Here is a 23,202-nt window from a genome sequence, read left to right on the forward strand (position 1 = left end):
ACACATGGAGTAAACAAACATACAGTCAATAATACAGTATAAAAAAGTCTATATACATATACAGCATGTGCAAATGAGGTAAGAAAAGAGAGGTAAGGCAATACATAGGCCATGGTGGCAAAGTAAATACAATATAGCAATTAAACACTGGAGTGATTGATGTGCAAAATATGAATGTGCAAATAGAGGTACTGGGGTGCAAAGGAGCAAGATAAATAAATAAATACAGTATGGGGATGAGGTAGTTGGATAGGCTATTTACAGATGGGCTATGTATAGGTGCAGTGATCTGTGAGCTGCTCTGACAGCCGGTGCTTAAAGTTAGTGAGGGAGATATGAGTCTCCAGTTTCAGTGATTTTTGCAATTCGTTCCAGTCATTGGCTGCAGAGAACTGGAAGGAAAGCCGGCCAAAGGAAGAATTGGCTTTGGGGGTGACCAGTGAAATATACCTGCTGGAGCACGTGCTACGGGTGGGTGCTGCTATGGTGACCAGTGAGCTGAGATAAGGCGGGGCTTTACCTAGCAGAGACTTATAGATAACCTGTAGCCAGTGGGTTTGGCGACCAGTACAAAGCGTGGGCCAGTATATGAATGTTATCTGATGTTAGCAAGTTATGGATTTCATGAAGCTTATTTTGTAGGCTACATATTCAGTATTAATATGAGCTAGTTTCAGCCCTTTCTTGGGTAGCTTATCAGAGAGAGACATAAAATGGAAAAGAACAAACAAAGCATGAAAACAACAACATCCATCCATTAATCAGTTGGTGTGTGTAAAAGTGTGTGCGCTGCGGGGTTGGAAGATGTGTGAAACCCCAATGAATGCACAATCAAAGATTCTGAACAGACGATAGGGGGCGTTTACAAGTGTTAACAGTTTGAAAATATACATCTGAAAATTGTGCCGAAGTGATTGAAAAAAACTGTAACGTGTGACTTGAAGTGAGAGTCGGAGCAACGTGTATTCTCCTACTACTGTCTGTCTGTCTGTCTGTCTGTCTGTCTGTCTGTCTGTCTGTCTGTCTGTCTGTCTGTCTGTCTGTCTGTCTGTCTGTCTGCGTGCGTGCGTGTGTGTGTGTGCATGACTTGTGTCGTGGAAATTTCCTGTCTGTCTGAGTTCTCTTCCTACTGTTTTATGCAGTACTAGGGAGGTAGGGGCACTGTTTGTTATAGCATGCAGTACTAGGGAGGTAGGGGTACTGTTTGTTATAGCATGCAGTACTAGGGAGGTAGGGGTACTGTTTGTTATAGCATGCAGTACTAGGGAGGTAGGGGTACTGTTTGTTATAGCATGCAGTACTAGGGAGGTAGGGGTACTGTTTGTTATAGCATGCAGTACTAGGGAGGTAGGGGTACTGTTTGTTATAGCATGCAGTACTAGGGAGGTAGCGGTACTGTTTGTTATAGCATGCTGTACTAGGGAGGTAGGGGTACTGTTTGTTATAGCATGCAGTACTAGGGAGGTAGGGGTACTGTTTGTTATAGCATGCTGTACTAGGGAGGTAGGGGTACTGTTTGTTATAGCATGCAGTACTAGGGAGGTAGGGTTACTGTTTGTTATAGCATGCAGTACTAGGGAGGTAGGGGTACTGTTTGTTATAGCATGCAGTACTAGGGCGGTAGGGGTACTGTTTGTTATAGCATGCAGTACTAGGGAGGTAGGGGTACTGTTTGTTATAGCATGCAGTACTAGGGAGGTAGGGGTACTGTTTGTTATAGCATGCAGTACTAGGGAGGTAGGGGTACTGTTTGTTATAGCATGCAGTACTAGGGAGGTATGGGTACTGTTTGTTATAGCATGCAGTACTAGGGAGGTAGGGGTACTGTTTGTTATAGCATGCAGTACTAGGGAGGTAGGGGTACTGTTTGTTATAGCATGCAGTACTAGGGAGGTAGGGGTACTGTTTGTTATAGCATGCAGTACTAGGGAGGTAGCGGTACTGTTTGTTATAGCATGCTGTACTAGGGAGGTAGGGGTACTGTTTGTTATAGCATGCAGTACTAGGGAGGTAGGGGTACTGTTTGTTATAGCATGCAGTACTAGGGAGGTATGGGTACTGTTTGTTATAGCATGCAGTACTAGGGAGGTAGGGGTACTGTTTGTTATAGCATGCAGTACTAGGGAGGTAGCGGTACTGTTTGTTATAGCATGCTGTACTAGGGAGGTAGGGGTACTGTTTGTTATAGCATGCAGTACTAGGGAGGTAGGGGTACTGTTTGTTATAGCATGCAGTACTAGGGAGGTATGGGTACTGTTTGTTATAGCATGCAGTACTAGGGAGGTAGGGGTACTGTTTGTTATAGCATGCAGTACTAGGGAGGTATGGGTACTGTTTGTTATAGCATGCAGTACTAGGGAGGTATGGGTACTGTTTGTTATAGCATGCAGTACTAGGGAGGTATGGGTACTGTTTGTTATAGCATGCAGTACTAGGGAGGTAGGGGTACTGTTTGTTATAGCATGCAGTACTAGGGAGGTAGGGGTACTGTTTGTTATAGCATGCAGTACTAGGGAGGTATGGGTACTGTTTGTTATAGCATGCAGTACTAGGGAGGTAGGGGTACTGTTTGTTATAGCATGCAGTACTAGGGAGGTAGGGGTACTGTTTGTTATAGCATGCAGTACTAGGGAGGTAGGGGTACTGTTTGTTATAGCATGCAGTACTAGGGAGGTATGGGTACTGTTTGTTATAGCATGCAGTACTAGGGTGGTAGGGGTACTGTTTGTTATAGCATGCAGTACTAGGGAGGTAGGGGTACTGTTTGTTATAGCATGCAGTACTAGGGAGGTAGGGGTACTGTTTGTTATAGCATGCAGTACTAGGGAGGTAGGGGTACTGTTTGTTATAGCATGCAGTACTAGGGAGGTAGGGGTACTGTTTGTTATAGCATGCTGTACTAGGGAGGTAGGGGTACTGTTTGTTATAGCATGCAGTACTAGGGAGGTAGGGGTACTGTTTGTTATAGCATGCAGTACTAGGGAGGTAGGGGTACTGTTTGTTATAGCATGCAGTACTAGGGAGGTAGGGGTACTGTTTGTTATAGCATGCAGTACTAGGGAGGTAGGGGTACTGTTTGTTATAGCATGCAGTACTAGGGAGGTAGGGGTACTGTTTGTTATAGCATGCAGTACTAGGGAGGTAGGGGTACTGTTTGTTATAGCATGCAGTACTAGGGAGGTATGGGTACTGTTTGTTATAGCATGCAGTACTAGGGAGGTAGGGGTACTGTTTGTTATAGCATGCAGTACTAGGGAGGTAGGGGTACTGTTTTCTGTTTTCCACCACTCCAGCTCCTGCCTCCTGCCCTGGCCTGTTACCTATATCTGAGAGTCTGTCTGGTAATCGCATGTCTCAGAGACAATCTGAGAGAGGCTGTTCTCTTTCTATCTGCTCTCTCTCTCTCCCACCCTCTTTCCTTCCATGGAGAGACGGCATGGCAGAATGGCTCCAATCCTCCTCTCCTCATGACAGAGCTCTCTATCCATCTATATCTGTCTACGTATCTTCCGGTCCTCTCCCTCTTTTCCACAGATCCACAGAGATGCTGGAATAGTTTGAGTCCTCTTCTCCTCACGACACCTGACAAATCAAAACGCAGGACTGTGACAAAAGAGAAGAGATCCCCTGGGAGCTCGCTATCTCTACCTCTTCTCTCTCTTCTCCCTCTCTCTGCCTCCTCTCTATCTGTCCATCCCCCTTCTACCCTTCTAGGTCTCTCTCTCTCTCTTTTCTCTCGCCTTGCACCTCCCCTCTCCTTCTCTATCTAAGAGAGTCTCAGAGGACCCTTCTCCTCTGATTGGTCAGTTTGGCCAGAGGCCAGCTCCAGGAAGAGTCTTGGTGGTTCCAAACTTATTCCATTTAAGAATAATGGAGGCTAATGTGTACTTGGGGACCTTCAAAGCAGCAGAAATGTTTTGGTGCCCTTGCTCAGATCTGTGCCTCGACACAGTCCTGTCTCAGGGCCCTACGGACATTTCCTTCGACCTCATGGCTTGGATTTTGCTCTGACATGCACTGTCAACTGTGGGACCTTGTATAGACAGGCGTGTGCCTTTCTAAATTATGTCCAATCAATTTAATTTACCACAGGTGCACTCCAGGTTGTAGAAACTTGTTTCAATGGAAACAAGATGCACCTGATATCAACTTTGAGTCTCATAGCGAATCTGAATACTTATGTAATTAAGGTATTTATGTTTTTTTTTTTATATTAATACATTTTCAAAACTGTAAAAAAAAAAAAAAAAATAGCTTTGACATTATGGGGTATTGTGATGTCATTATGGGGTATTGTGATGTCATTATGGGGTATTGTGATGTCATTATGGGGTATTGTGTGTAGATTTATGAGAAAAACAAGTTGATTTAATTCATTTTAGAATAAGGCTGTAACGTAACAAAATGTGGAAAAGGGAAAGGGGTCTGAATACTTTCTGAATGTGCTGTATACTGGGTCGGATGCATTAACCTCTGTACTGTAGCACATACTGGGTCGTATGCATTAACCTCTGTACTGTAGCACATACTGGGTCGTATGCATTAACCTCTGTACTGTAGCACATACTGGGTCGTATGCATTAACCTCTGTACTGTAGCACATACTGGGTCGTATGCATTAACCTCTGTACTGTAGCACATACTGGGTCGTATGCATTAACCTCTGTACTGTAGCACATACTGGGTCGTATGCATTAACCTCTGTACTGTAGCACATTGCGGTCAGATGCCAAGCAGTTGCCAAATAGTCGGCCTGGCCCTGTAGCCTTGTGAATGTTAACCTGTTTAAAGGACTTACAAAACATTGGTTACGGAGAGCGTGAGTGCGTCAGCCGGTGCTGTCTTGCATGGTCCAGTGTTGCTAGCCTCGAAACGAGCATAACAGGTATTTAGCTCGTCTGGTAGGCGTGAGGTACTGGACAGCTTGCGGCCGAGTTTCCCTTTGTGATCTTGGCGCCGACAGAGAGGGCTGCCTCGCTTTTAGTTCTTAGGAAACTTTGCAGTATTTAGTTTTTTAAATGTATTATTTCTTACATTGTTACCCCAGGAAATCTGGGTTTATTAAGTCTTATTACATACAGCCAGGAAGAACTATTGGATATAAGCCAGTAAGAACTATTGGATATAAGCCAGGAAGAACTATTGTATATAAGCCAGGAAGAACTATTGGATATAAGCCAGGAAGAACTATTGGATATAAGCCAGGAAGAACTATTGGATATAAGCCAGGAAGAACTATTGGATATAAGCCAGGAAGAACTATTGGATATAAGCCAGGAAGAACTATTGGATATAAGCCAGGAAGAACTATAGGATATAAGCCAGGAAGAACTATAGCCGGGAGGAACTGTATGAACTGTACCAGGAATACGACCAGGACTACGACCAGCACTACGACCAGCACTACGACCAGCACTACGACCAGGACTACGACCAAGACTACGACCAGGACTACGACCAGCACTACGACCAGGACTACGACCAGGACTACGACCAGGACTACGACCAGCACTACGACCAGGACTACGACCAGGACTACGACCAGGACTACGACCAGCACTACAACCAGGACTATGACCAAGACTATGACCAGGACTACGACCAGGAATACAACCAGGAATACGACCAGGACTACGACCAGCACTACGACCAGGACTACGACCAGCACTACGACCAGGACTACGACCAGCACTACGACCAGGAATACGACGAGCACTATGACCAGCACTACAACCAGGACTACGACCAGGACTACGACCAGGACTACGACCAGGAATACAACCAGGAATACGACCAGGACTACGACCAGGAATACGACCAGCACTACGACCTGGACTACGACCAGGACTATGACCAGCACTACGACCAGGACTACGACCAGCACTACAACCAGGAATACGACCAGCACTACGACCAGCACTACAACCAGGACTACGACCAGGACTACGACCAGGACTACGACCAGGAATACAACCAGGAATATGACCAGGACTACAACCAGGATTACGACCAGGACTACAACCAGGAATACGACCAGGACTATGACCAGGAATACAACCAGGAATACGACTTTCCCGGTAGTCGAAGTTAGGGCAAGGGTTGCTTCCAGGGACATATCAGGGATTGTAACATACTCTGTTTCACGGAAACATGTCTCTCTCGGGATATGCTATCGGAGACGGTACAGCCACCTGGATTCTTTGTGCGTCGCGCCGACTGGAATAATCATCTCTCCGGGAAGAAGAAGGGCGGGGGTGTATGTTTCATGATTAACGACTCATGGTGTAATTGTAACAACATACGGGAACTCAAGTCCTTTTGTTCACCTGACCTAGAATTCCTCACAATCAAATGCCAACTGTATTATCTCCCAAGAGAATTCTTGGTGGTTATTGTCACAGCCGTGTACACCCCCCTCCCCACTCAAGCCGATACCACGACGGCCCTCAAAGTACTACACTGGACTTTATACAAACTGGACACTATATATCCTGAGGCTGCATTTATTATAACTGGAGATTTTAACAAAGAACATTTGAGAACAAGGATACCTAAATTCTATCAGCTTGTTGACTGTAGCACTCGCCTGGCAAAACACTGGCTCACTGCTACTCTAACTTCCGCAATGCATACAAGGCCCTCCCCTGCCTTCCTTTAGGCAAATCTGACCACGACTCCATCTTGCTCCTCTCTTCCTATAGACAGAAACTCAAACAGGATGCATCCGTGCTAAGGACTAGTCATTGCTGGTCTGACCAAACGAAATCCACGCATCAAGATTGTTTTGATCACGCGGACTGGGACAGCTATTGGGGATGTTTACCTACTGTTACCTATGTTTACCTGCTGTTACCTATGTTTACCTACTGTTACCTATGTTTACCTACTGTTACCTATGTTTACCTACTGTTACCTATGTTTACCTACTGTTACCTATGTTTACCTACTGTTACCTATGTTTACCAACTGTGACTATTAAAACCTACCCTAACCAGAAACAGATGGCGGCATTCACGCAAAACTATCAAGACATTTAAACGTGTTAACCCTCGCAAGGCTGCTGGCCCAGACGGCATCCCCAGCCGCGTCCTCAGAGCATGCACAGACTAGCTGGCTGGTGTGTTTACAGAAATATTCAGTCTCTCCCTATCCCAGTCTGCTGTCCCCACTTGCTATGTCACCTATATGTCAATACATTTATGTCTGGGAGAACAAGCACAGGAGAATAAATTGGACATTTCATTGAGTGATGCACTGCTGCTCACATCCCCAGAAGGATGAATCAATACCCTTCATCCTGTGTTTGTGTGTGTGTGTGTGTATGTGTGTGTGTATATGTGTGTGTGTGTGTTTCCTGTGTGTGTGTATATGTGTATGTGTCTATATATGTGTGTGTGTGTGTGTGTTTCCTGTGTGTGTGTGTATATGTTTGTGTGTGTATATGTGTGTGTTTGTGTGTGTGTGTGTGTGTGTGTGTGTGTGTGTGTGTGTGTGTGTGTGTGTGTGTGTGTGTGTGTGTGTGTGTGTGTGTGTGTGTGTGTGTGTGTGTGTGTGTGTGTGTGTTGATGTGTGTGAATCCTCATTTAATCAGACAGGCTCACTCAGTGCATATTGACATTTCAAACTCAGAGAACATGTTTCTTCTGCCTGGCTTGGCAAGTGTTATTAAATATGGATGACTCATTCAGAATATTTATGGAAAAGTCTGTCTGTCTGTCTGTCTGTCTGTCTGTCTGTCTGTCTGTCTGTCTGTCTGTCTGTCTGTCTGTTCAACCTCTCTTTCGTATCTTCTGAGATCCCCAAAGATTGGAAAGCCGCCGCGGTCCACCCCCTCTTCAAAGGGGGAAGACACTCTAGACCCAAACTGTTATAGACCTATATCCATCCTGCCCTGCCTTTCTAAGGTCTTCGAAAGCCAAGTTAACAAAGTTAACAAACAGACCACCGACCATTTTGAATCCCATCGTACCTTCTCCACTATGTCATTTGGTTTCCGAGCTGGTCATGGGTGCACCTCAGCCACGCTGAAGGTCCTAAATGATATCATAACTGCCATCGATAAGAGACAACACTGTGCAGCCGTATTCATCGACCTGGCCAAGGCTTTCGACTCTGTCAATCACCATGTTCTTATCGGCAGACTCAACAGCTTTGGTTTCTCAAATTATTGCCTCTCCTGGTTCACCAACTACTTCTCAGATAGAGTTCAGTGTGTTAAATTGGAGGGACTGTTGTCCGGACCTCTGGCAGTCTCTATGGGGTGCCACAGGGTTCAATTCTCGGGTCAACTCTCTTCTCTGTATACATTAATGATGTTGCTCTTGCTGCGGGTGATTCTGTGATCCACCTCTACACAGACGACACCATTCTGTATACTTCTGGCCCCTCCTTGGGCACTGTGTTAACTAACCTCCAGACGAGCTTCAATGCCATACAACTCTCCTTCCATGGCCTCCAACTGCTCTTAAATGCAAGTAAAACTAAATGCATGCTCTTCAACCAATCGCTACCCGCCTGCCCAACAAAGCCTCCTCCACCCATGCTGCCAAACATACCCTCGTAAAACTGACTATCCTACCAATCCTCGACTTCAGCGATGTCCTTTACAAAATAGCTTCCAACAAGCTACTCAGCGAATTGGATGCAGTCTATCACAGTGCCATCCGTTTTGTCACCAAAGCCCCATACACTACCCACCACTGCGACCTGTATGCTGTCTCTGGCCCTCGCTACATATTCGTCGCCAAACCCACTGGCTCCAGGTCATCTACAAGTCTCTGCTAGGTAAAGCTCCGCCTTATCTCAGTTCACTGGTCACCATAGCAACACCCACCCGTAGTATGCGCTCCACCAGGTATATCTCACTGGTCATCCCCAAAGCCAATTCCTACCTTTACCCACCTTTCCTTCCAGTTTTCTGCTGCCAATGACTGGAACGAACTGCAACAATCTCTGAAGCTGGAGACTCATATCTCCCTCACTAGCTTTAAGCATCAGCTGTCAGAACAGTTCACAGATCACTGCACCTGTACATAGCCCATCTGTAAATAGCCCATCCAATTTACCTCATCCCCATACTGTATTTATTTATCTTGCTCCTTTGCACCCCAGTATCTCTACTTGCACATTTATCTTCTGCACATCTATCACTCCAGTGATTAATTGCGAAATTGTAATTATTTCGCCACCATGGCCTATTTATTGCCTTACCTCCCTTATCTTACCTCATATGCACATGCTGTATATAGACTTTCCTATTGTGTTATTGACTGTACGTTTGTTTATTCCATGTGTAACTCTGTGTTGTTGTTTGTGTCACACTGCTTTGCTTAATCTTGGCCAGGTCGCAGTTGTAAATGAGAACTTGTTCTCAACTAGCCTACCTGGTTAAATAAAGATGACATTTAAAAAATTAAAAAATAATTGTTAAATACTGTATTAGCCATTTCTGAGACTCACTTAGATGATAAAGGTTAAATAAAGGTGATTTTTTATTTTTTTAAATATAAAAAAATAACTATTCCTACCTGCTTAAACATACATCAGCTCCACAGGTAACTTCCACAAAGCTGAGAACGATCTGAGAGACAAGGCAAGAAGGGCCTTCTACGCCATCAAAAGGAACATCAAATTCAACATACCAATTAGGATCTGGCAAAAAATACTTGAATCAGTTATAGAACCCATTGCCCTTTATGGTTGTGAGGTCTGGGGTCCGCTCACCAACCAAGACTTCACAAAATGGGACAAACACCAAATTGAGACTCTGCACGCAGAATTCTGCAAAAATATCCTATGTGTACAACGTAGAACACCAAATAATGCATGCAGAGCAGAATTTGGCCGATACCCACTAATTATCAAAATTCAGCAAATAAACTCTACAACCACCTAAAAGGAAGCGATTCCCAAACCTTCCATAACAAAGCCACCACCTATACAGAGAGATGAACCTGGTGAAGAGTCCCTTAAGCAAGCTCTGCTGGTCCTGGGGCTCTGTTCACAAACACAAACACACCCTACAGAGCCCCAGGACAGCAGCACAATTATACCCAACCAAATCATGAGAAAACAAAAAGATAATTACTTGACACATTTGGAAAGAATTAACAAAGAAACAGAGCAAACTAGAATGTTATTTGGCCCCAAACAGAGAGTACACAGTGGCAGAATACCTGACCACTGTGACTGACCCTAAACAGAGAGTACACAGCGGCAGAATACCTGACCACTGTGACTGACCCTAAACAGAGAGTACACAGTGGCAGAATACCTGACCACTGTGACTGACCCTAAACAGAGAGTACACAGCGGCAGAATACCTGACCACTGTGACTGACCCTAAACAGAGAGTACACAGTGGCAGAATACCTGACCACTGTGACTGACCCTAAACAGAGAGTACACAGCGGCAGAATACCTGACCACTGTGACTGACCCTAAACAGAGAGTACACAGTGGCAGAATACCTGACCACTGTGACTGACCCAAATTTAAGGAAAGCTTTGACTATGTACAGACTCAGTGAGCATAGCCTTGCTATTTAAAAAGGCCGCCGTAGGCAGACATGGCTCTCAAGACAGGCTATAGGCACACTGCCCACAAAATGAGGTGGAAACTGAGCTGTACTTCCTAACCTCCTGCCAAATGTATGACCATATTAGAGACACATATTTCCCTCAGATTACACAGATACACAAAAAAATGGAAAACAAACCCAATTTCGATTATCTCCCATATCTACTGGGTGAAATACCACAGTGTGCCATCATAGCAGCAAGATGTGTGACCTGTTGCCACAAGAAAAGGGCAACCAGTGAAGAACAAACACCATTGTAAATACAACCCATATTTATGCTTATTTATTTGACCTTTTGCACTTGATCTATTCGCACATCGTTACAACACTTTATATAGACATAATATGACATTTGAAATGTGTCTATTCCTTTGGAACTTGTGAGTGTAGTGTAAACTGTTTATTTGTTATTGTTTATTTCACTTTTGTTTATCTATTTCACTTGCTTTGACAATGTTAACATATGTTTTCCATGCCAATAAAGCCCCTTGAATTGAGAGAGAGAGAGAGAGAGAGAGAGAGAGAGAGAGAGAGAGAGGGGGGAGTGAGAGAGAGAGGGGGAGTGAGAGAGAGAGAGAGAGGGGGGAGTGAGAGAGAGAGGAGAGAGAGAGAGAGAGAGAGGGGGGAGTGAGAGAGAGAGCGAGAGAGAGAATGAAAGAGAGAGAGAGAGAGAGGGGGGGGAGTGAGAGAGAGAGGAGAGAGGGTTGAGAGAGAATGAAAAGAGAGAGAGAGAGAGAGAGAGAGAGAGAGAGGTGATTTCTTTAGCAGAAAAGATTCTTAGACAGTTAAGAGGGGAAATGAAATCATGCTGTCTTGCCACCTGTACATCCTCACAGTAGTTAGAGAGCAGGAGAGGGAGGAAGAGCGGAAGAGAAAACCAAAATACAGGAGGACAAGAGACATCAATTTAGAAAAAATGAAAAGGCCACCTGTGCCTACCTTGTGGTCGATGATACCGCTGTATCCCTGTAGGACTGTAGGGTGAGGAGGTGGGGTACTGGTGGTCTGCTGCTGCTCAGTCTGCCATCTTCTTCTTGCTACATCACTCCCATCTCTGGACCTCTCCGCCGCGGCCGCGTTGGTGGTACCATGGAAACCAGCGTGGTAGATTAAGAACAGGCTGCCACACAGAGTTATGACGAGGAGTAAAGATAACCCATGGCGCTGAGGGAACAAACACACAGAGAGAGAGGAGAGAATGGAGAGAGAGAGAGGACAGAGAGAGAGAGGGAGAGAGGAGAGAATGGAGAGAGGAGAGAGAGAGGAGAGAGAGGAGAGGAGAGAATGGAGAGAGAGGAGCGAGAGAGGAGAGAGAGAGGAGAGAGAGGAGAGAGAGAGGAGCGAGAGAGGAGAGAGAGAGAGAGGAGAGAGAGAGAGGAGAGAGAGAGAGGAGAGAATGGAGAGAGAGAGGAGCGAGAGAGGAGAGAGAGAGGAGAGAGAGGAGAGAGAGAGGAGCGAGAGAGGAGAGAGAGAGAGAGGAGAGAGAGAGGAGAGAGAGAGGAGCGAGAGGGGAGAGAGAGAGAGAGGAGAGAGAGAGAGGAGAGAGAGAGAGGAGAGAATGGAGAGAGAGAGGAGCGAGAGAGGAGAGAGAGAGGAGAGAGAGGAGAGAGAGAGGAGCGAGAGAGGAGAGAGAGAGAGAGGAGCGAGAGAGGAGAGAGAGAGAGAGAGAGAGAGAGAGAGAGAGAGAGAGAGAGAGAGAGAGAGAGAGAGAGAGAGAGAGAGAGAGAGAGAGAGAGGGAGAGAATGGAGAGAGAGAGGAGCGAGAGAGGAGAGAGAGAGGAGGAGGAGAGAGAGAGGGGGGAGTGAGAGAGAGAGAGAGAGAGAGAGAGAGAGAGAGAGAGAAAGAGAGAGAGAGAGAGTAGAGAGAGATAGAAAGAGAGGAGAGAGAGAGAGCGAGAGAGAGAGAGAGAGAGAGAGAGAGAGAGAGAGAGAGAGAGAGAGAGAGATAGAAAAAGAGGCGAGAGAGAGAGAGACAGAGAGAAAGAGATAGAAAGAGAGGAGAGAGAGAGAGAGAGAGAGAGAGGACAGAGAGAGAGAGAGAGAGAGAGAGAGAGAGAGAGAGGACAGAGAGAGAGAGACAGAGGACAGAGAGAGTGAGATGTTGACAAATTACCCAGATTACAGTCCACTAACTATTCCGTGATTGAAACCTCATGCTGAGTGTTGTCCCATATTAACATTAAGAGATTAGGATCACTTTATTGGGCAACCTGAAATGTGACTTCCTCTTTTAACCCAAAAATACCCATACATATCCTGGCTTTGGAGTGGTACGGAGGGTCGCCACACTGGGGCATCTGGTTTCTGCCTTGCTCAAGGGCACAACACCAGGAAAGGGCATCTATGATACCAGCCACCCTCCAGTTGGCGCATTACAACAAAAAACACGGAGGAAAAAATCACGGGACCAGGGTAACATAATCAGAGATAGTAAAGGCCAGGGTAACATAACCAGAGATAGTAAAGGCCAGGGTAACATAACCAGAGATATTAAAGGCCAGGGTAACATAACCAGAGATATTAAAGGCCAGGGTAACATAACCAGAGATAGTAAAGGCCAGGGTAACATAGCCAGAGATATTAAAGGCCAGGGCAACATAACCAGAGATATTAAAGACCAGGGCAACATAACCAGAGATAGTAAAGGCCAGGGTAACATAACCAGAGATAGTAAAGGCCAGGGTAACATAGCCAGAGAGAGTAAAGGCCAGGGTAACATAACCAGAGATAGTAAAGGCCAGGGTAACATAACCAGAGATAGTAAAGGCCAGGGTAACATAACCAGAGATAGTAAAGGCCAGGGTAACATAACCAGAGATAGTAAAGGCCAGGGTAACATAGCCAGAGATATTAAAGGCCAGGGTAATATAACCAGAGATAGTAAAGGCCAGGGTAACATAACCAGAGATAGTAAAGGCCAGGGTAACATAACCAGAGATAGTAAAGGCCAGGGTAATATAACCAGAGATATTAAAGGCCAGGGTAACATAGCCAGAGATAGTAAAGGCCAGGGTAACATAACCAGAGATATTAAAGACCAGGGTAACATAACCAGAGATAGTAAAGGCCAGGGTAACATAACCAGAGATAGTAAAGGCCAGGGTAACATAACCAGAGATAGTAAAGGCCAGGGTAATATAACCAGAGATATTAAAGGCCAGGGTAACATAACCAGAGATAGTAAAGGCCAGGGTAACATAACCAGAGATAGTAAAGGCCAGGGTAACATAGCCAGAGATAGTAAAGGCCAGGGTAACATAGCCAGAGATAGTAAAGGCCAGGGTAACATAACCAGAGATAGTAAAGGCCAGGGTAATATAACCAGAGATAGTAAAGGCCAGGGTAACATAACCAGAGATAGTAAAGGCCAGGGTAACATAACCAGAGATAGTAAAGGCCAGGGTAACATAACCAGAGATATTAAAGGCCAGGGTAACATAACCAGAGATAGTAAAGGCCAGGGTAACATAGCCAGAGATAGTAAAGGCCAGGGCAACATAACCAGAGATAGTAAAGGCCAGGGTAACATAACCAGAGATAGTAAAGGCCAGGGTAACATAACCAGAGATAGTAAAGGCCAGGGTAATATAACCAGAGATATTAAAGGCCAGGGTAACATAGCCAGAGATAGTAAAGGCCAGGGTAACATAACCAGAGATAGTAAAGGCCAGGGTAACATAACCAGAGATATTAAAGGCCAGGGTAACATAACCAGAGATATTAAAGGCCAGGGTAACATAACCAGAGATAGTAAAGGCCAGGGTAATATAACCAGAGATATTAAAGGCCAGGGTAACATAGCCAGAGATAGTAAAGGCCAGGGTAACATAACCAGAGATAGTAAAGGCCAGGGTAACATAACCAGAGATATTAAAGGCCAGGGTAACATAACCAGAGATATTAAAGGCCAGGGTAACATAACCAGAGATAGTAAAGTCCAGGGTAACATAACCAGAGATATTAAAGGCCAGGGTAACATAACCAGAGATATTAAAGGCCAGGGTAACATAACCAGAGATAGTAAAGGCCAGGGTAACATAACCAGAGATAGTAAAGGCCAGGGTAACATAACCAGAGATATTAAAGGCCAGGGTAACATAACCAGAGATAGTAAAGGCCAGGGTAACATAACCAGAGATAGTAAAGGCCAGGGTAACATAACCAGAGATAGTAAAGGCCAGGGTAACATAACCAGAGATATTAAAGGCCAGGGTAACATAACCAGAGATATTAAAGGCCAGGGTAACATAACCAGAGATAGTAAAGGCCAGGGTAACATAACCAGAGATATTAAAGACCAGGGTAACATAACCAGAGATAGTAAAGGCCAGGGTAACATAGCCAGAGATAGTAAAGGCCAGGGTAACATAACCAGAGATATTAAAGGCCAGGGTAACATAACCAGAGATATTAAAGGCCAGGGTAACATAACCAGAGATAGTAAAGGCCAGGGTAACATAACCAGAGATATTAAAGGCCAGGGTAACATAACCAGAGATATTAAAGGCCAGGGTAACATAACCAGAGATAGTAAAGGCCAGGGTAACATAACCAGAGATATTAAAGGCCAGGGTAACATAACCAGAGATATTAAAGGCCAGGGTAACATAACCAGAGATAGTAAAGGCCAGGGTAACATAGCCAGAGATATTAAAGGCCAGGGTAACATAACCAGAGATATTAAAGGCCAGGGTAACATAACCAGAGATAGTAAAGGCCAGGGTAACATAACCAGAGATATTAAAGGCCAGGGTAACATAACCAGAGATAGTAAAGGCCAGGGTAACATAACCAGAGATAGTAAAGGCCAGGGTAACATAACCAGAGATATTAAAGGCCAGGGTAACATAACCAGAGATATTAAAGGCCAGGGTAACATAACCAGAGATAGTAAAGGCCAGGGTAACATAACCAGAGATATTAAAGGCCAGGGTAACATAACCAGAGATATTAAAGGCCAGGGTAACATAACCAGAGATAGTAAAGGCCAGGGTAACATAACCAGAGATAGTAAAGGCCAGGGTAACATAACCAGAGATAGTAAAGGCCAGGGTAACATAACCAGAGATAGTAAAGGCCAGGGTAACATAACCAGAGATATTAAAGGCCAGGGTAATATAACCAGAGATATTAAAGGCCAGGGTAACATAACCAGAGATAGTAAAGGCCAGGGTAACATAACCAGAGATAGTAAAGGCCAGGGTAATATAACCAGAGATAGTAAAGGCCAGGGTAACATAACCAGAGATAGTAAAGGCCAGGGTAACATAACCAGAGATAGTAAAGGCCAGGGTAACATAGCCAGAGATAGTAAAGGCCAGGGTAACATAACCAGAGATAGTAAAGGCCAGGGTAACATAACCAGAGATAGTAAAGGCCAGGGTAACATAACCAGAGATAGTAAAGGCCAGGGTAACATAACCAGAGATATTAAAGGCCAGGGTAACATAACCAGAGATATTAAAGGCCAGGGTAACATAACCAGAGATAGTAAAGGCCAGGGTAACATAACCAGAGATATTAAAGGCCAGGGTAACATAGCCAGAGATAGTAAAGGCCAGGGTAACATAACCAGAGATATTAAAGGCCAGGGTAACATAACCAGAGATATTAAAGGCCAGGGTAACATAGCCAGAGATAGTAAAGGCCAGGGTAACATAACCAGAGATAGTAAAGGCCAGGGTAACATAACCAGAGAGAGTAAAGGCCAGGGTAACATAACCAGAGATAGTAAAGGCCAGGGTAACATAACCAGAGATAGTAAAGGCCAGGGTAACATAACCAGAGATAGTAAAGGCCAGGGTAACATAACCAGAGATAGTAAAGGCCAGGGTAACATAACCAGAGATATTAAAGGCCAGGGTAACATAGCCAGAGATAGTAAAGGCCAGGGTAACATAACCAGAGATAGTAAAGGCCAGGGTAACATAACCAGAGATAGGGTAAATTGCAAGAAAGAATGATACGTTTTATTTAATCATGTTATCATAAAAAAAAAACATTTCCCTGAACACAATTTTTTTGCATCCATTGACAATTCGTTTGTTCTCGCATTTAGAAATGATTTCTTTGCAATATTTAGTTTTTTTATAAAAACTTTTGGGATGATGTTTTGCTTTCCATATAATTATTTTTAGAGCATTGCACCATATAATAACACTAGGACTCTATTACAGGTGTTTAAAGGGGAAATCCTTAATTGAAACACTAACAAAGTGAACTCCCCGCCACAGTTTCAGTAAAAACCTGAAGGATGGGCTGGAGAAATGCAACCACTCTCAAATTCATAGACAGAGCTATGGATGCAAGGACTGACCATCCATGATATTGAAATCATACATTTTAAACCTGTTTTGAGGATATATAGTGGTTGTTTACATTTATTTTTGTTTACAAACATTGGAGTAAAACAAGCTTGTTTGTTGGTCTGATGGGGTACCGCAGTTGAACTCGTGAGACATTCATACGTTATAATCTTTGAGAATCAAAGGGTACATATCATTAATTTATAAGTGCAAAAATTGATGTATCAACTGCAGATTGCCCCTTTGACAGGAAGTGACCTTCAGACAGCAGAACTACGCCATTTAAACGCCATCCATTAACCTGCGCCTGATTGTTTTTGTTTGTCCTCTGTTTTTTGTGAATGTCCTGCAAAATCATTATTTTAAATGTGGTCACCTTAATTCCACCGGTGGAAACACTGCTACTGCAACATGTAGACACCATCTTTTCACACGTGAGGAAAATAATAACACGTTTTCAACCCCAACATGTGAATCTGCAACCCCAACATGTGAATCTGCAACTCCACATGTGAATCTGCAACTCCACATGTGAATCTGCAACCCCACATGTGAATCTGCAACCCCAACATGTGAATCTGCAACTCCACATGTGAATCTGCAACTCCACATGTGAATCTGCAACCCCAACATGTGAATCTGCAACCCCAACATGTGAATCTGCAACTCCACATGTGAATCTGCAACCCCAACATGTGAATCTGCAACTCCACATGTGAATCTGCAACTCCACATGTGAATCTGCAACTCCACATGTGAATCTGCAACCCCAACATGTGAATCTGCAACTCCACATGTGAATCTGCAACCCCAACATGTGAATCTGCAACCCCAACATGTGAATCTGCAACCCCAACATGTGAATCTGCAACTCCACATGTGAATCTGCAACTCCACATGTGAATCTGCAACCCCAACATGTGAATCTGCAACCCCAACATGTGAATCTGCAACCCCAACATGTGAATCTGCAACGCCACATGTGAATCTGCAACCCCAACATGTGAATCTGCAACCCCAACATGTGAATCTGCAACGCCACATGTGAATCTGCAACCCCAACATGTGAAAGTGAGATTTTCACAGTTGGAGTTTTCTGACATGTAGATTTTCACGTGAATGTTTTTCACACGTGAAACTGCATGTCTGATTTTGAGGTGAAACATGTTATTCTCCTCAGGTGGTGTCAACACGTGAAAACGCAATTTCAAATCTGAAACTGAAATTTGTCATGTTTTTTTTGTACTGGCCAGCTCACTTCCTGACAGATTGTCCCCTTCAAACCCGGGATTCGAATTGCAGTTTCTGGCTCACCTCTCTAACCCCTAGGCTACATGGCGCACAAGTGCACTTCTTTTTACTAGAGCCCAGTCAAAAGTAGTGCACTATGTAGGGAATAGGCTGCAATTTGGGCATTGTTGTCCCCATAGGGACTCAAGTAATCTCAAGAAATACGTCTCTGCTGCTAAAGAAAGAAAGAAACCTGGCTCTTTTACACATTGTCCGATTGTTCTTTGTCTCCTAATCCTCAGAGACCATAGTTTGTTTTCGGAGTGATATTGTCCACAATAAAAGGTAAATGTGAAAGAAATGTTTAAATATCATTGATGGAATATGTAGGAATATGAGATTCTAGAATGTAATCCAAACTAATTCTAGAATAAAATGTGATTCTATTTCTGTAGGATACACTAGCCCAGAACGTCAAGATAAACACTATAGACTACACTAGCCTAGAACATCAAGATAAACACTATAGGGCTCTAAAAATGCGTGTCAATAATTCCTCCATGCCTCCAAAACACAATGAGCCGTTTCCCCATAAAGGAAAATAACCTGCACACACTTTACAGTAGATGACGTTGCTTCATGTCCTTTCCTACATTAATTACACAAAGAGCAAGTATTCAGTATTGGCAAGAAAAACAGGTCGTCATGGTTTCTAAGAAATATAATACATTTCAAGGTAACATATTTTTTAATAAATCATAAATCCATCCACACAGCTGGATGTCTATTGTTCATAGCTTTGTGTAATCTCCTTCTCAGCTGAGAACAGCTAGTGAATACTAGGCTATGAATACTGAACACTAGACTACAGACACTGAACACTAGGCTATGAATACTGAACACTAGACTACAGACACTGAACACTAGGCTATGAATACTGAACACTAGACTACAGATACTGAACACTAGACTACAGATACGGAACACTAGGCTACAGATACTGAACACTAGGCTACAGATACTGAACACTAGACTACAGATACTGAACACTAGGCTATGAATACTGAACACTAGACTACAGATACTGAACACTAGACTACAGATACTGAACACTAGGCTATGAATACTGAACACTAGACTACAGATACTGAACACTAGACTACAGATACGGAACACTAGGCTACAGATACTGAACACTAGACTACAGATACTGAACACTAGGCTATGAATACTGAACACTAGACTACAGATACTGAACACTAGACTACAGATACTGAACACTAGACTACAGATACTGAACACTAGGCTACAGATACTGAACACAAGGCTACAGATACTAAACACAAAGCTACAGATACTGAACACTAGGCTACAGATACTGAACACTAGGCTACAGATACTGGACACTAGACTACAGATACTGAACACTAGGCTACAGATACTGAACACTAGGCTACAGATACTGAACACTAGACTACAGATACTGAACACTAGACTACAGATACTGAACACTAGGCTACAAACACTACATATACTGAACACTAGGCTACAGATACTGAACACTAGGCTACAGATACTGAACACTAGACTACAGATACTGAACACTAGACTACAGATACTGAACACTAGACTACAGATACTGAACACTAGACTACAGATACTGAACACTAGGCTACAGATACTGAACACTAGACTACAGATACTGAACACTAGACTACAGATACTGAACACTAGGCTACAGATACTGAACACTAGGCTACAGATACTGAACACTAGACTACAGATACTGAACACTAGGCTACATATACTGAACACTAGACTACAGATACTGAACACTAGACTACAGATACTGAACACTAGACTACAGACACTACAGATACTGAACACTAGACTACAGACACTGAACACTAGACTACAGATACTGAACACTAGACTACAGATACTGAACACGAGACTACAGATACTGAACACTAGGCAACACACACTACAGATACTGAACACTAGACTACAGATACTGAACATTAGACTACAGATACTGAACACGAGACTACAGATACTGAACACTAGGCAACATACACTACAGATACTGAACACTAGACTACAGACACTACAGGTACTGAACACTAGGCTACAGATACTGAACACTAGGCTACAGATACTGAACACTAGACTACAGATACTGAACACTAGGCTACAGATACTGAACACTAGACTACAGATACTGAACACTAGACTACAGATACTGAACACTAGGCTACAGATACTGAACACAAGGCTACAGATACTGAACACAAGGCTACAGATACTGAACACAAGGCTACAGATACTGAACACTAGGCTAAGCTACAGTAGATTGAACAGCATTACAGTGACTACAACATGCAATACTGTAGAGAAAACAATAATTCAGATGCGCAGACAGACAGTTCTATTCAGATGTGCAGACAGACAGTTCTATTCAGCTGTGCAGACAGACAGTTCTATTCAGTTGTGCAGACAGACAGTTCTATTCAGTTGTGCAGACAGACAGTTATATTCAGATGTGCAGACGGACAGTTATATTCAGTTGTGCAGACAGACAGTTCTATTCAGATGTGCAGACAGACAGTTCTATTCAGCTGTGCAGACAGACAGTTCTATTCAGTTGTGCAGACAGACAGTTCTATTCAGCCGTGCAGACAGACAGTTATATTCAGTTGTGCAGACTGACAGTTATATTCAGATGTGCAGACAGACAGTTCCATTCAGTTGTGCAGATAGACAGTTATATTCAGCTGTGCAGACAGACAGTTCTATTCAGCTGTGCAGACAGACAGTTCTATTCAGTTGTGCAGACAGACAGTTCTATTCAAATGTGCAGACAGACAGTTCTATTCAGTTGTGCAGACAGACAGCTCTATTCAGTTGTGCAGACAGACAGTTATATTCAGATGTGCAGACAGACAGTTATATTCAGTTGTGCAGACAGACAGTTCTATTCAGATGTGCAGACAGACAGTTCTATTCAGCTGTGCAGACAGACAGTTCTATTCAGTTGTGCAGACAGACAGTTATATTCAGATGTGCAGACAGACAGTTCTATTCAGCCGTGCAGACAGACAGTTCTATTCAGTTGTGCAGACTGACAGTTATATTCAGATGTGCAGACAGACAGTTCCATTCAGTTGTGCAGAAAGACAGTTATATTCAGATGTGCAGACAGACAGTTCTATTCAGCTGTGCAGACAGACAGTTCTATTCAGTTGTGCAGACAGACAGTTATATTCAGATGTGCAGACAGAAAGTTTTATTCAGTTGTGCAGACATACAGTTCTATTCAGATGTGCAGACAGACTGTTCTATTCAGTTGTGCAGACATACAGTTCTATTCAGATGTGCAGACAGACAGTTCTATTCAGATGTGCAGACAGACTGTTCTATTCAGTTGTGCAGACAGACAGTTCTATTCAGTTGTGCAGGCAGACAGTTACATTCAGATGTGCAGACAGACAGTTCTATTCAGTTGTGCAGACAGACAGTTCTAGCCTAAGAATAGACATGACAATAATAGTTCAACAACATCCTACCATGGTGACTAGTTCAACAAGATCCTACCATGGTGTCTAGTTCAACAAGATCCTACCATGGTGACTAGTTCAACAAGATCCTACCATGGTGTCTAGTTCAACAATATCCTACTATGGTGACTAGTTCAACAAGATCCTACCATGGTGTCTAGTTCAACAAGATCCTACCATGGTGTCTAGTTCAACAAGATCCTACCATGGTGTCTAGTTCAACAAGATCTTACCATGGTGTCTAGTTCAAAATATCTTACCATGGTGTCAAGTTCAACTAGATCTTACCATGGTGTCTAGTTCAACAAGATCTGACCATGATGTCTAGTTCAACAAGATCCTACCATGGTGTCTAGTTCAACAAGATCCGACCATGATGTCGAGTTCAACAAGATCCGACCATGATGTCGAGTTCAACAATATCCTACCATTTTGCAGCACCTCTCCGTCTTATTTGTTGTAGTGTGCACTCGTAGCTCCAGTTTTCCTCATGCTATCGGTCCGTTTCTATAGAACAGCAGCAGGATAATATCTTCTCCTTGCATCCCATCACTCTCACTCTGTCATCAATATGGTGCTGTGTTGGGGATGTCTCCTTTCTCTAGCAGCGCTGTATGTGTCAGATCACCGACTGTGTAGAAACGGACCTGAAGCCAAGCGCGATACACAGTGTAGAGGACAGATGTTGCCTGTTGGAGTACAGCATGGTCTTAAAGCTCACAGCGTTTCGGGTCTGAAGGTAGAAAGCAACGACAGGTTCCTCTCTGTAACCAATAAGGACACTGGAATACAGAGCAGCTCCACAATAACCACGCAAGTGCGAGCAACAGTGGTTTATTCAATCCATGGTGCTGAACTGAAACGGCCGTTGTGTCGGATCCTAGATATTTCACTTTGGATGCGTGCTGGTTGTCCGTAGCTCTGAATGACTTGTACAGCTGTTTGAATGACACATTGACTTATTCCAATTAATGAAGGAGAATAATTATCTCCCTGCCGGGTATATTGACATCAGTGTGCAGAGTGATTGTGAGAGCACTGGATCGTAAAATTCCACTCTGGGTTGTTTCAGCATTATAATCTTCTGAAAATAATATCTGAATGGTCCTGAGAGACAATATATGTCCTATGGAACCTGGCTAACAGTCCCTATATAGAGCCCTATGGAACCTGGTTAACAGTCCCTATATAGAGCCCTATAGAACCTGGTCAATAGTCCCTATATAGAGCCCTATGGAACCTGGTTAACAGTCCCTATATAGAGCCCTATGGAACCTGGTTAACAGTCCCTATATAGAGCCCTATGGAACCTGGTCAACAGTCCCTATATAGAGCCCTATGGAACCTGGTTAACAGTCCCTATATAGAGCCCTATGGAACCTGGTTAACAGTCCCTATATATAGCCCTATGGAACCTGGTCAACAGTCCCTATATAGAGCCCTATGGAAGCTGGTCAACAGTCCCTATATAGAGCCATATGGAAGCTGGTCAACAGTCCCTATATAGAGCCCTATAGAACCTGGTCAATAG

The 23,202-nt window shown here is 43.7% G+C and overlaps 1 protein-coding gene across 1 annotated transcript in view; it reads right to left on the reverse strand.

The window, feature by feature from the left end:
- The window catches only part of LOC139387415 (ST6 (alpha-N-acetyl-neuraminyl-2,3-beta-galactosyl-1,3)-N-acetylgalactosaminide alpha-2,6-sialyltransferase 5a), a 38,459-nt gene extending 16,045 nt beyond the window's left edge, over positions 1-22,414 (reverse strand). The window contains exons 1-2 of the mRNA XM_071133568.1: positions 22,100-22,414; positions 11,519-11,743 (exon numbers count right to left, since the gene is read on the reverse strand). Of these exons, the coding sequence (XP_070989669.1) occupies positions 11,519-11,743; positions 22,100-22,102 (228 nt within the window). The 5' untranslated portion in view covers positions 22,103-22,414. The remainder of the gene's footprint in view (positions 1-11,518; positions 11,744-22,099) is intronic.
- Positions 22,415-23,202: the final 788 nt, after the last annotated feature.

Source organism: Oncorhynchus clarkii, chromosome 28 (genome assembly GCF_045791955.1).
Source record: "Oncorhynchus clarkii lewisi isolate Uvic-CL-2024 chromosome 28, UVic_Ocla_1.0, whole genome shotgun sequence".
Classification (NCBI taxonomy): domain Eukaryota; kingdom Metazoa; phylum Chordata; class Actinopteri; order Salmoniformes; family Salmonidae; genus Oncorhynchus; species Oncorhynchus clarkii.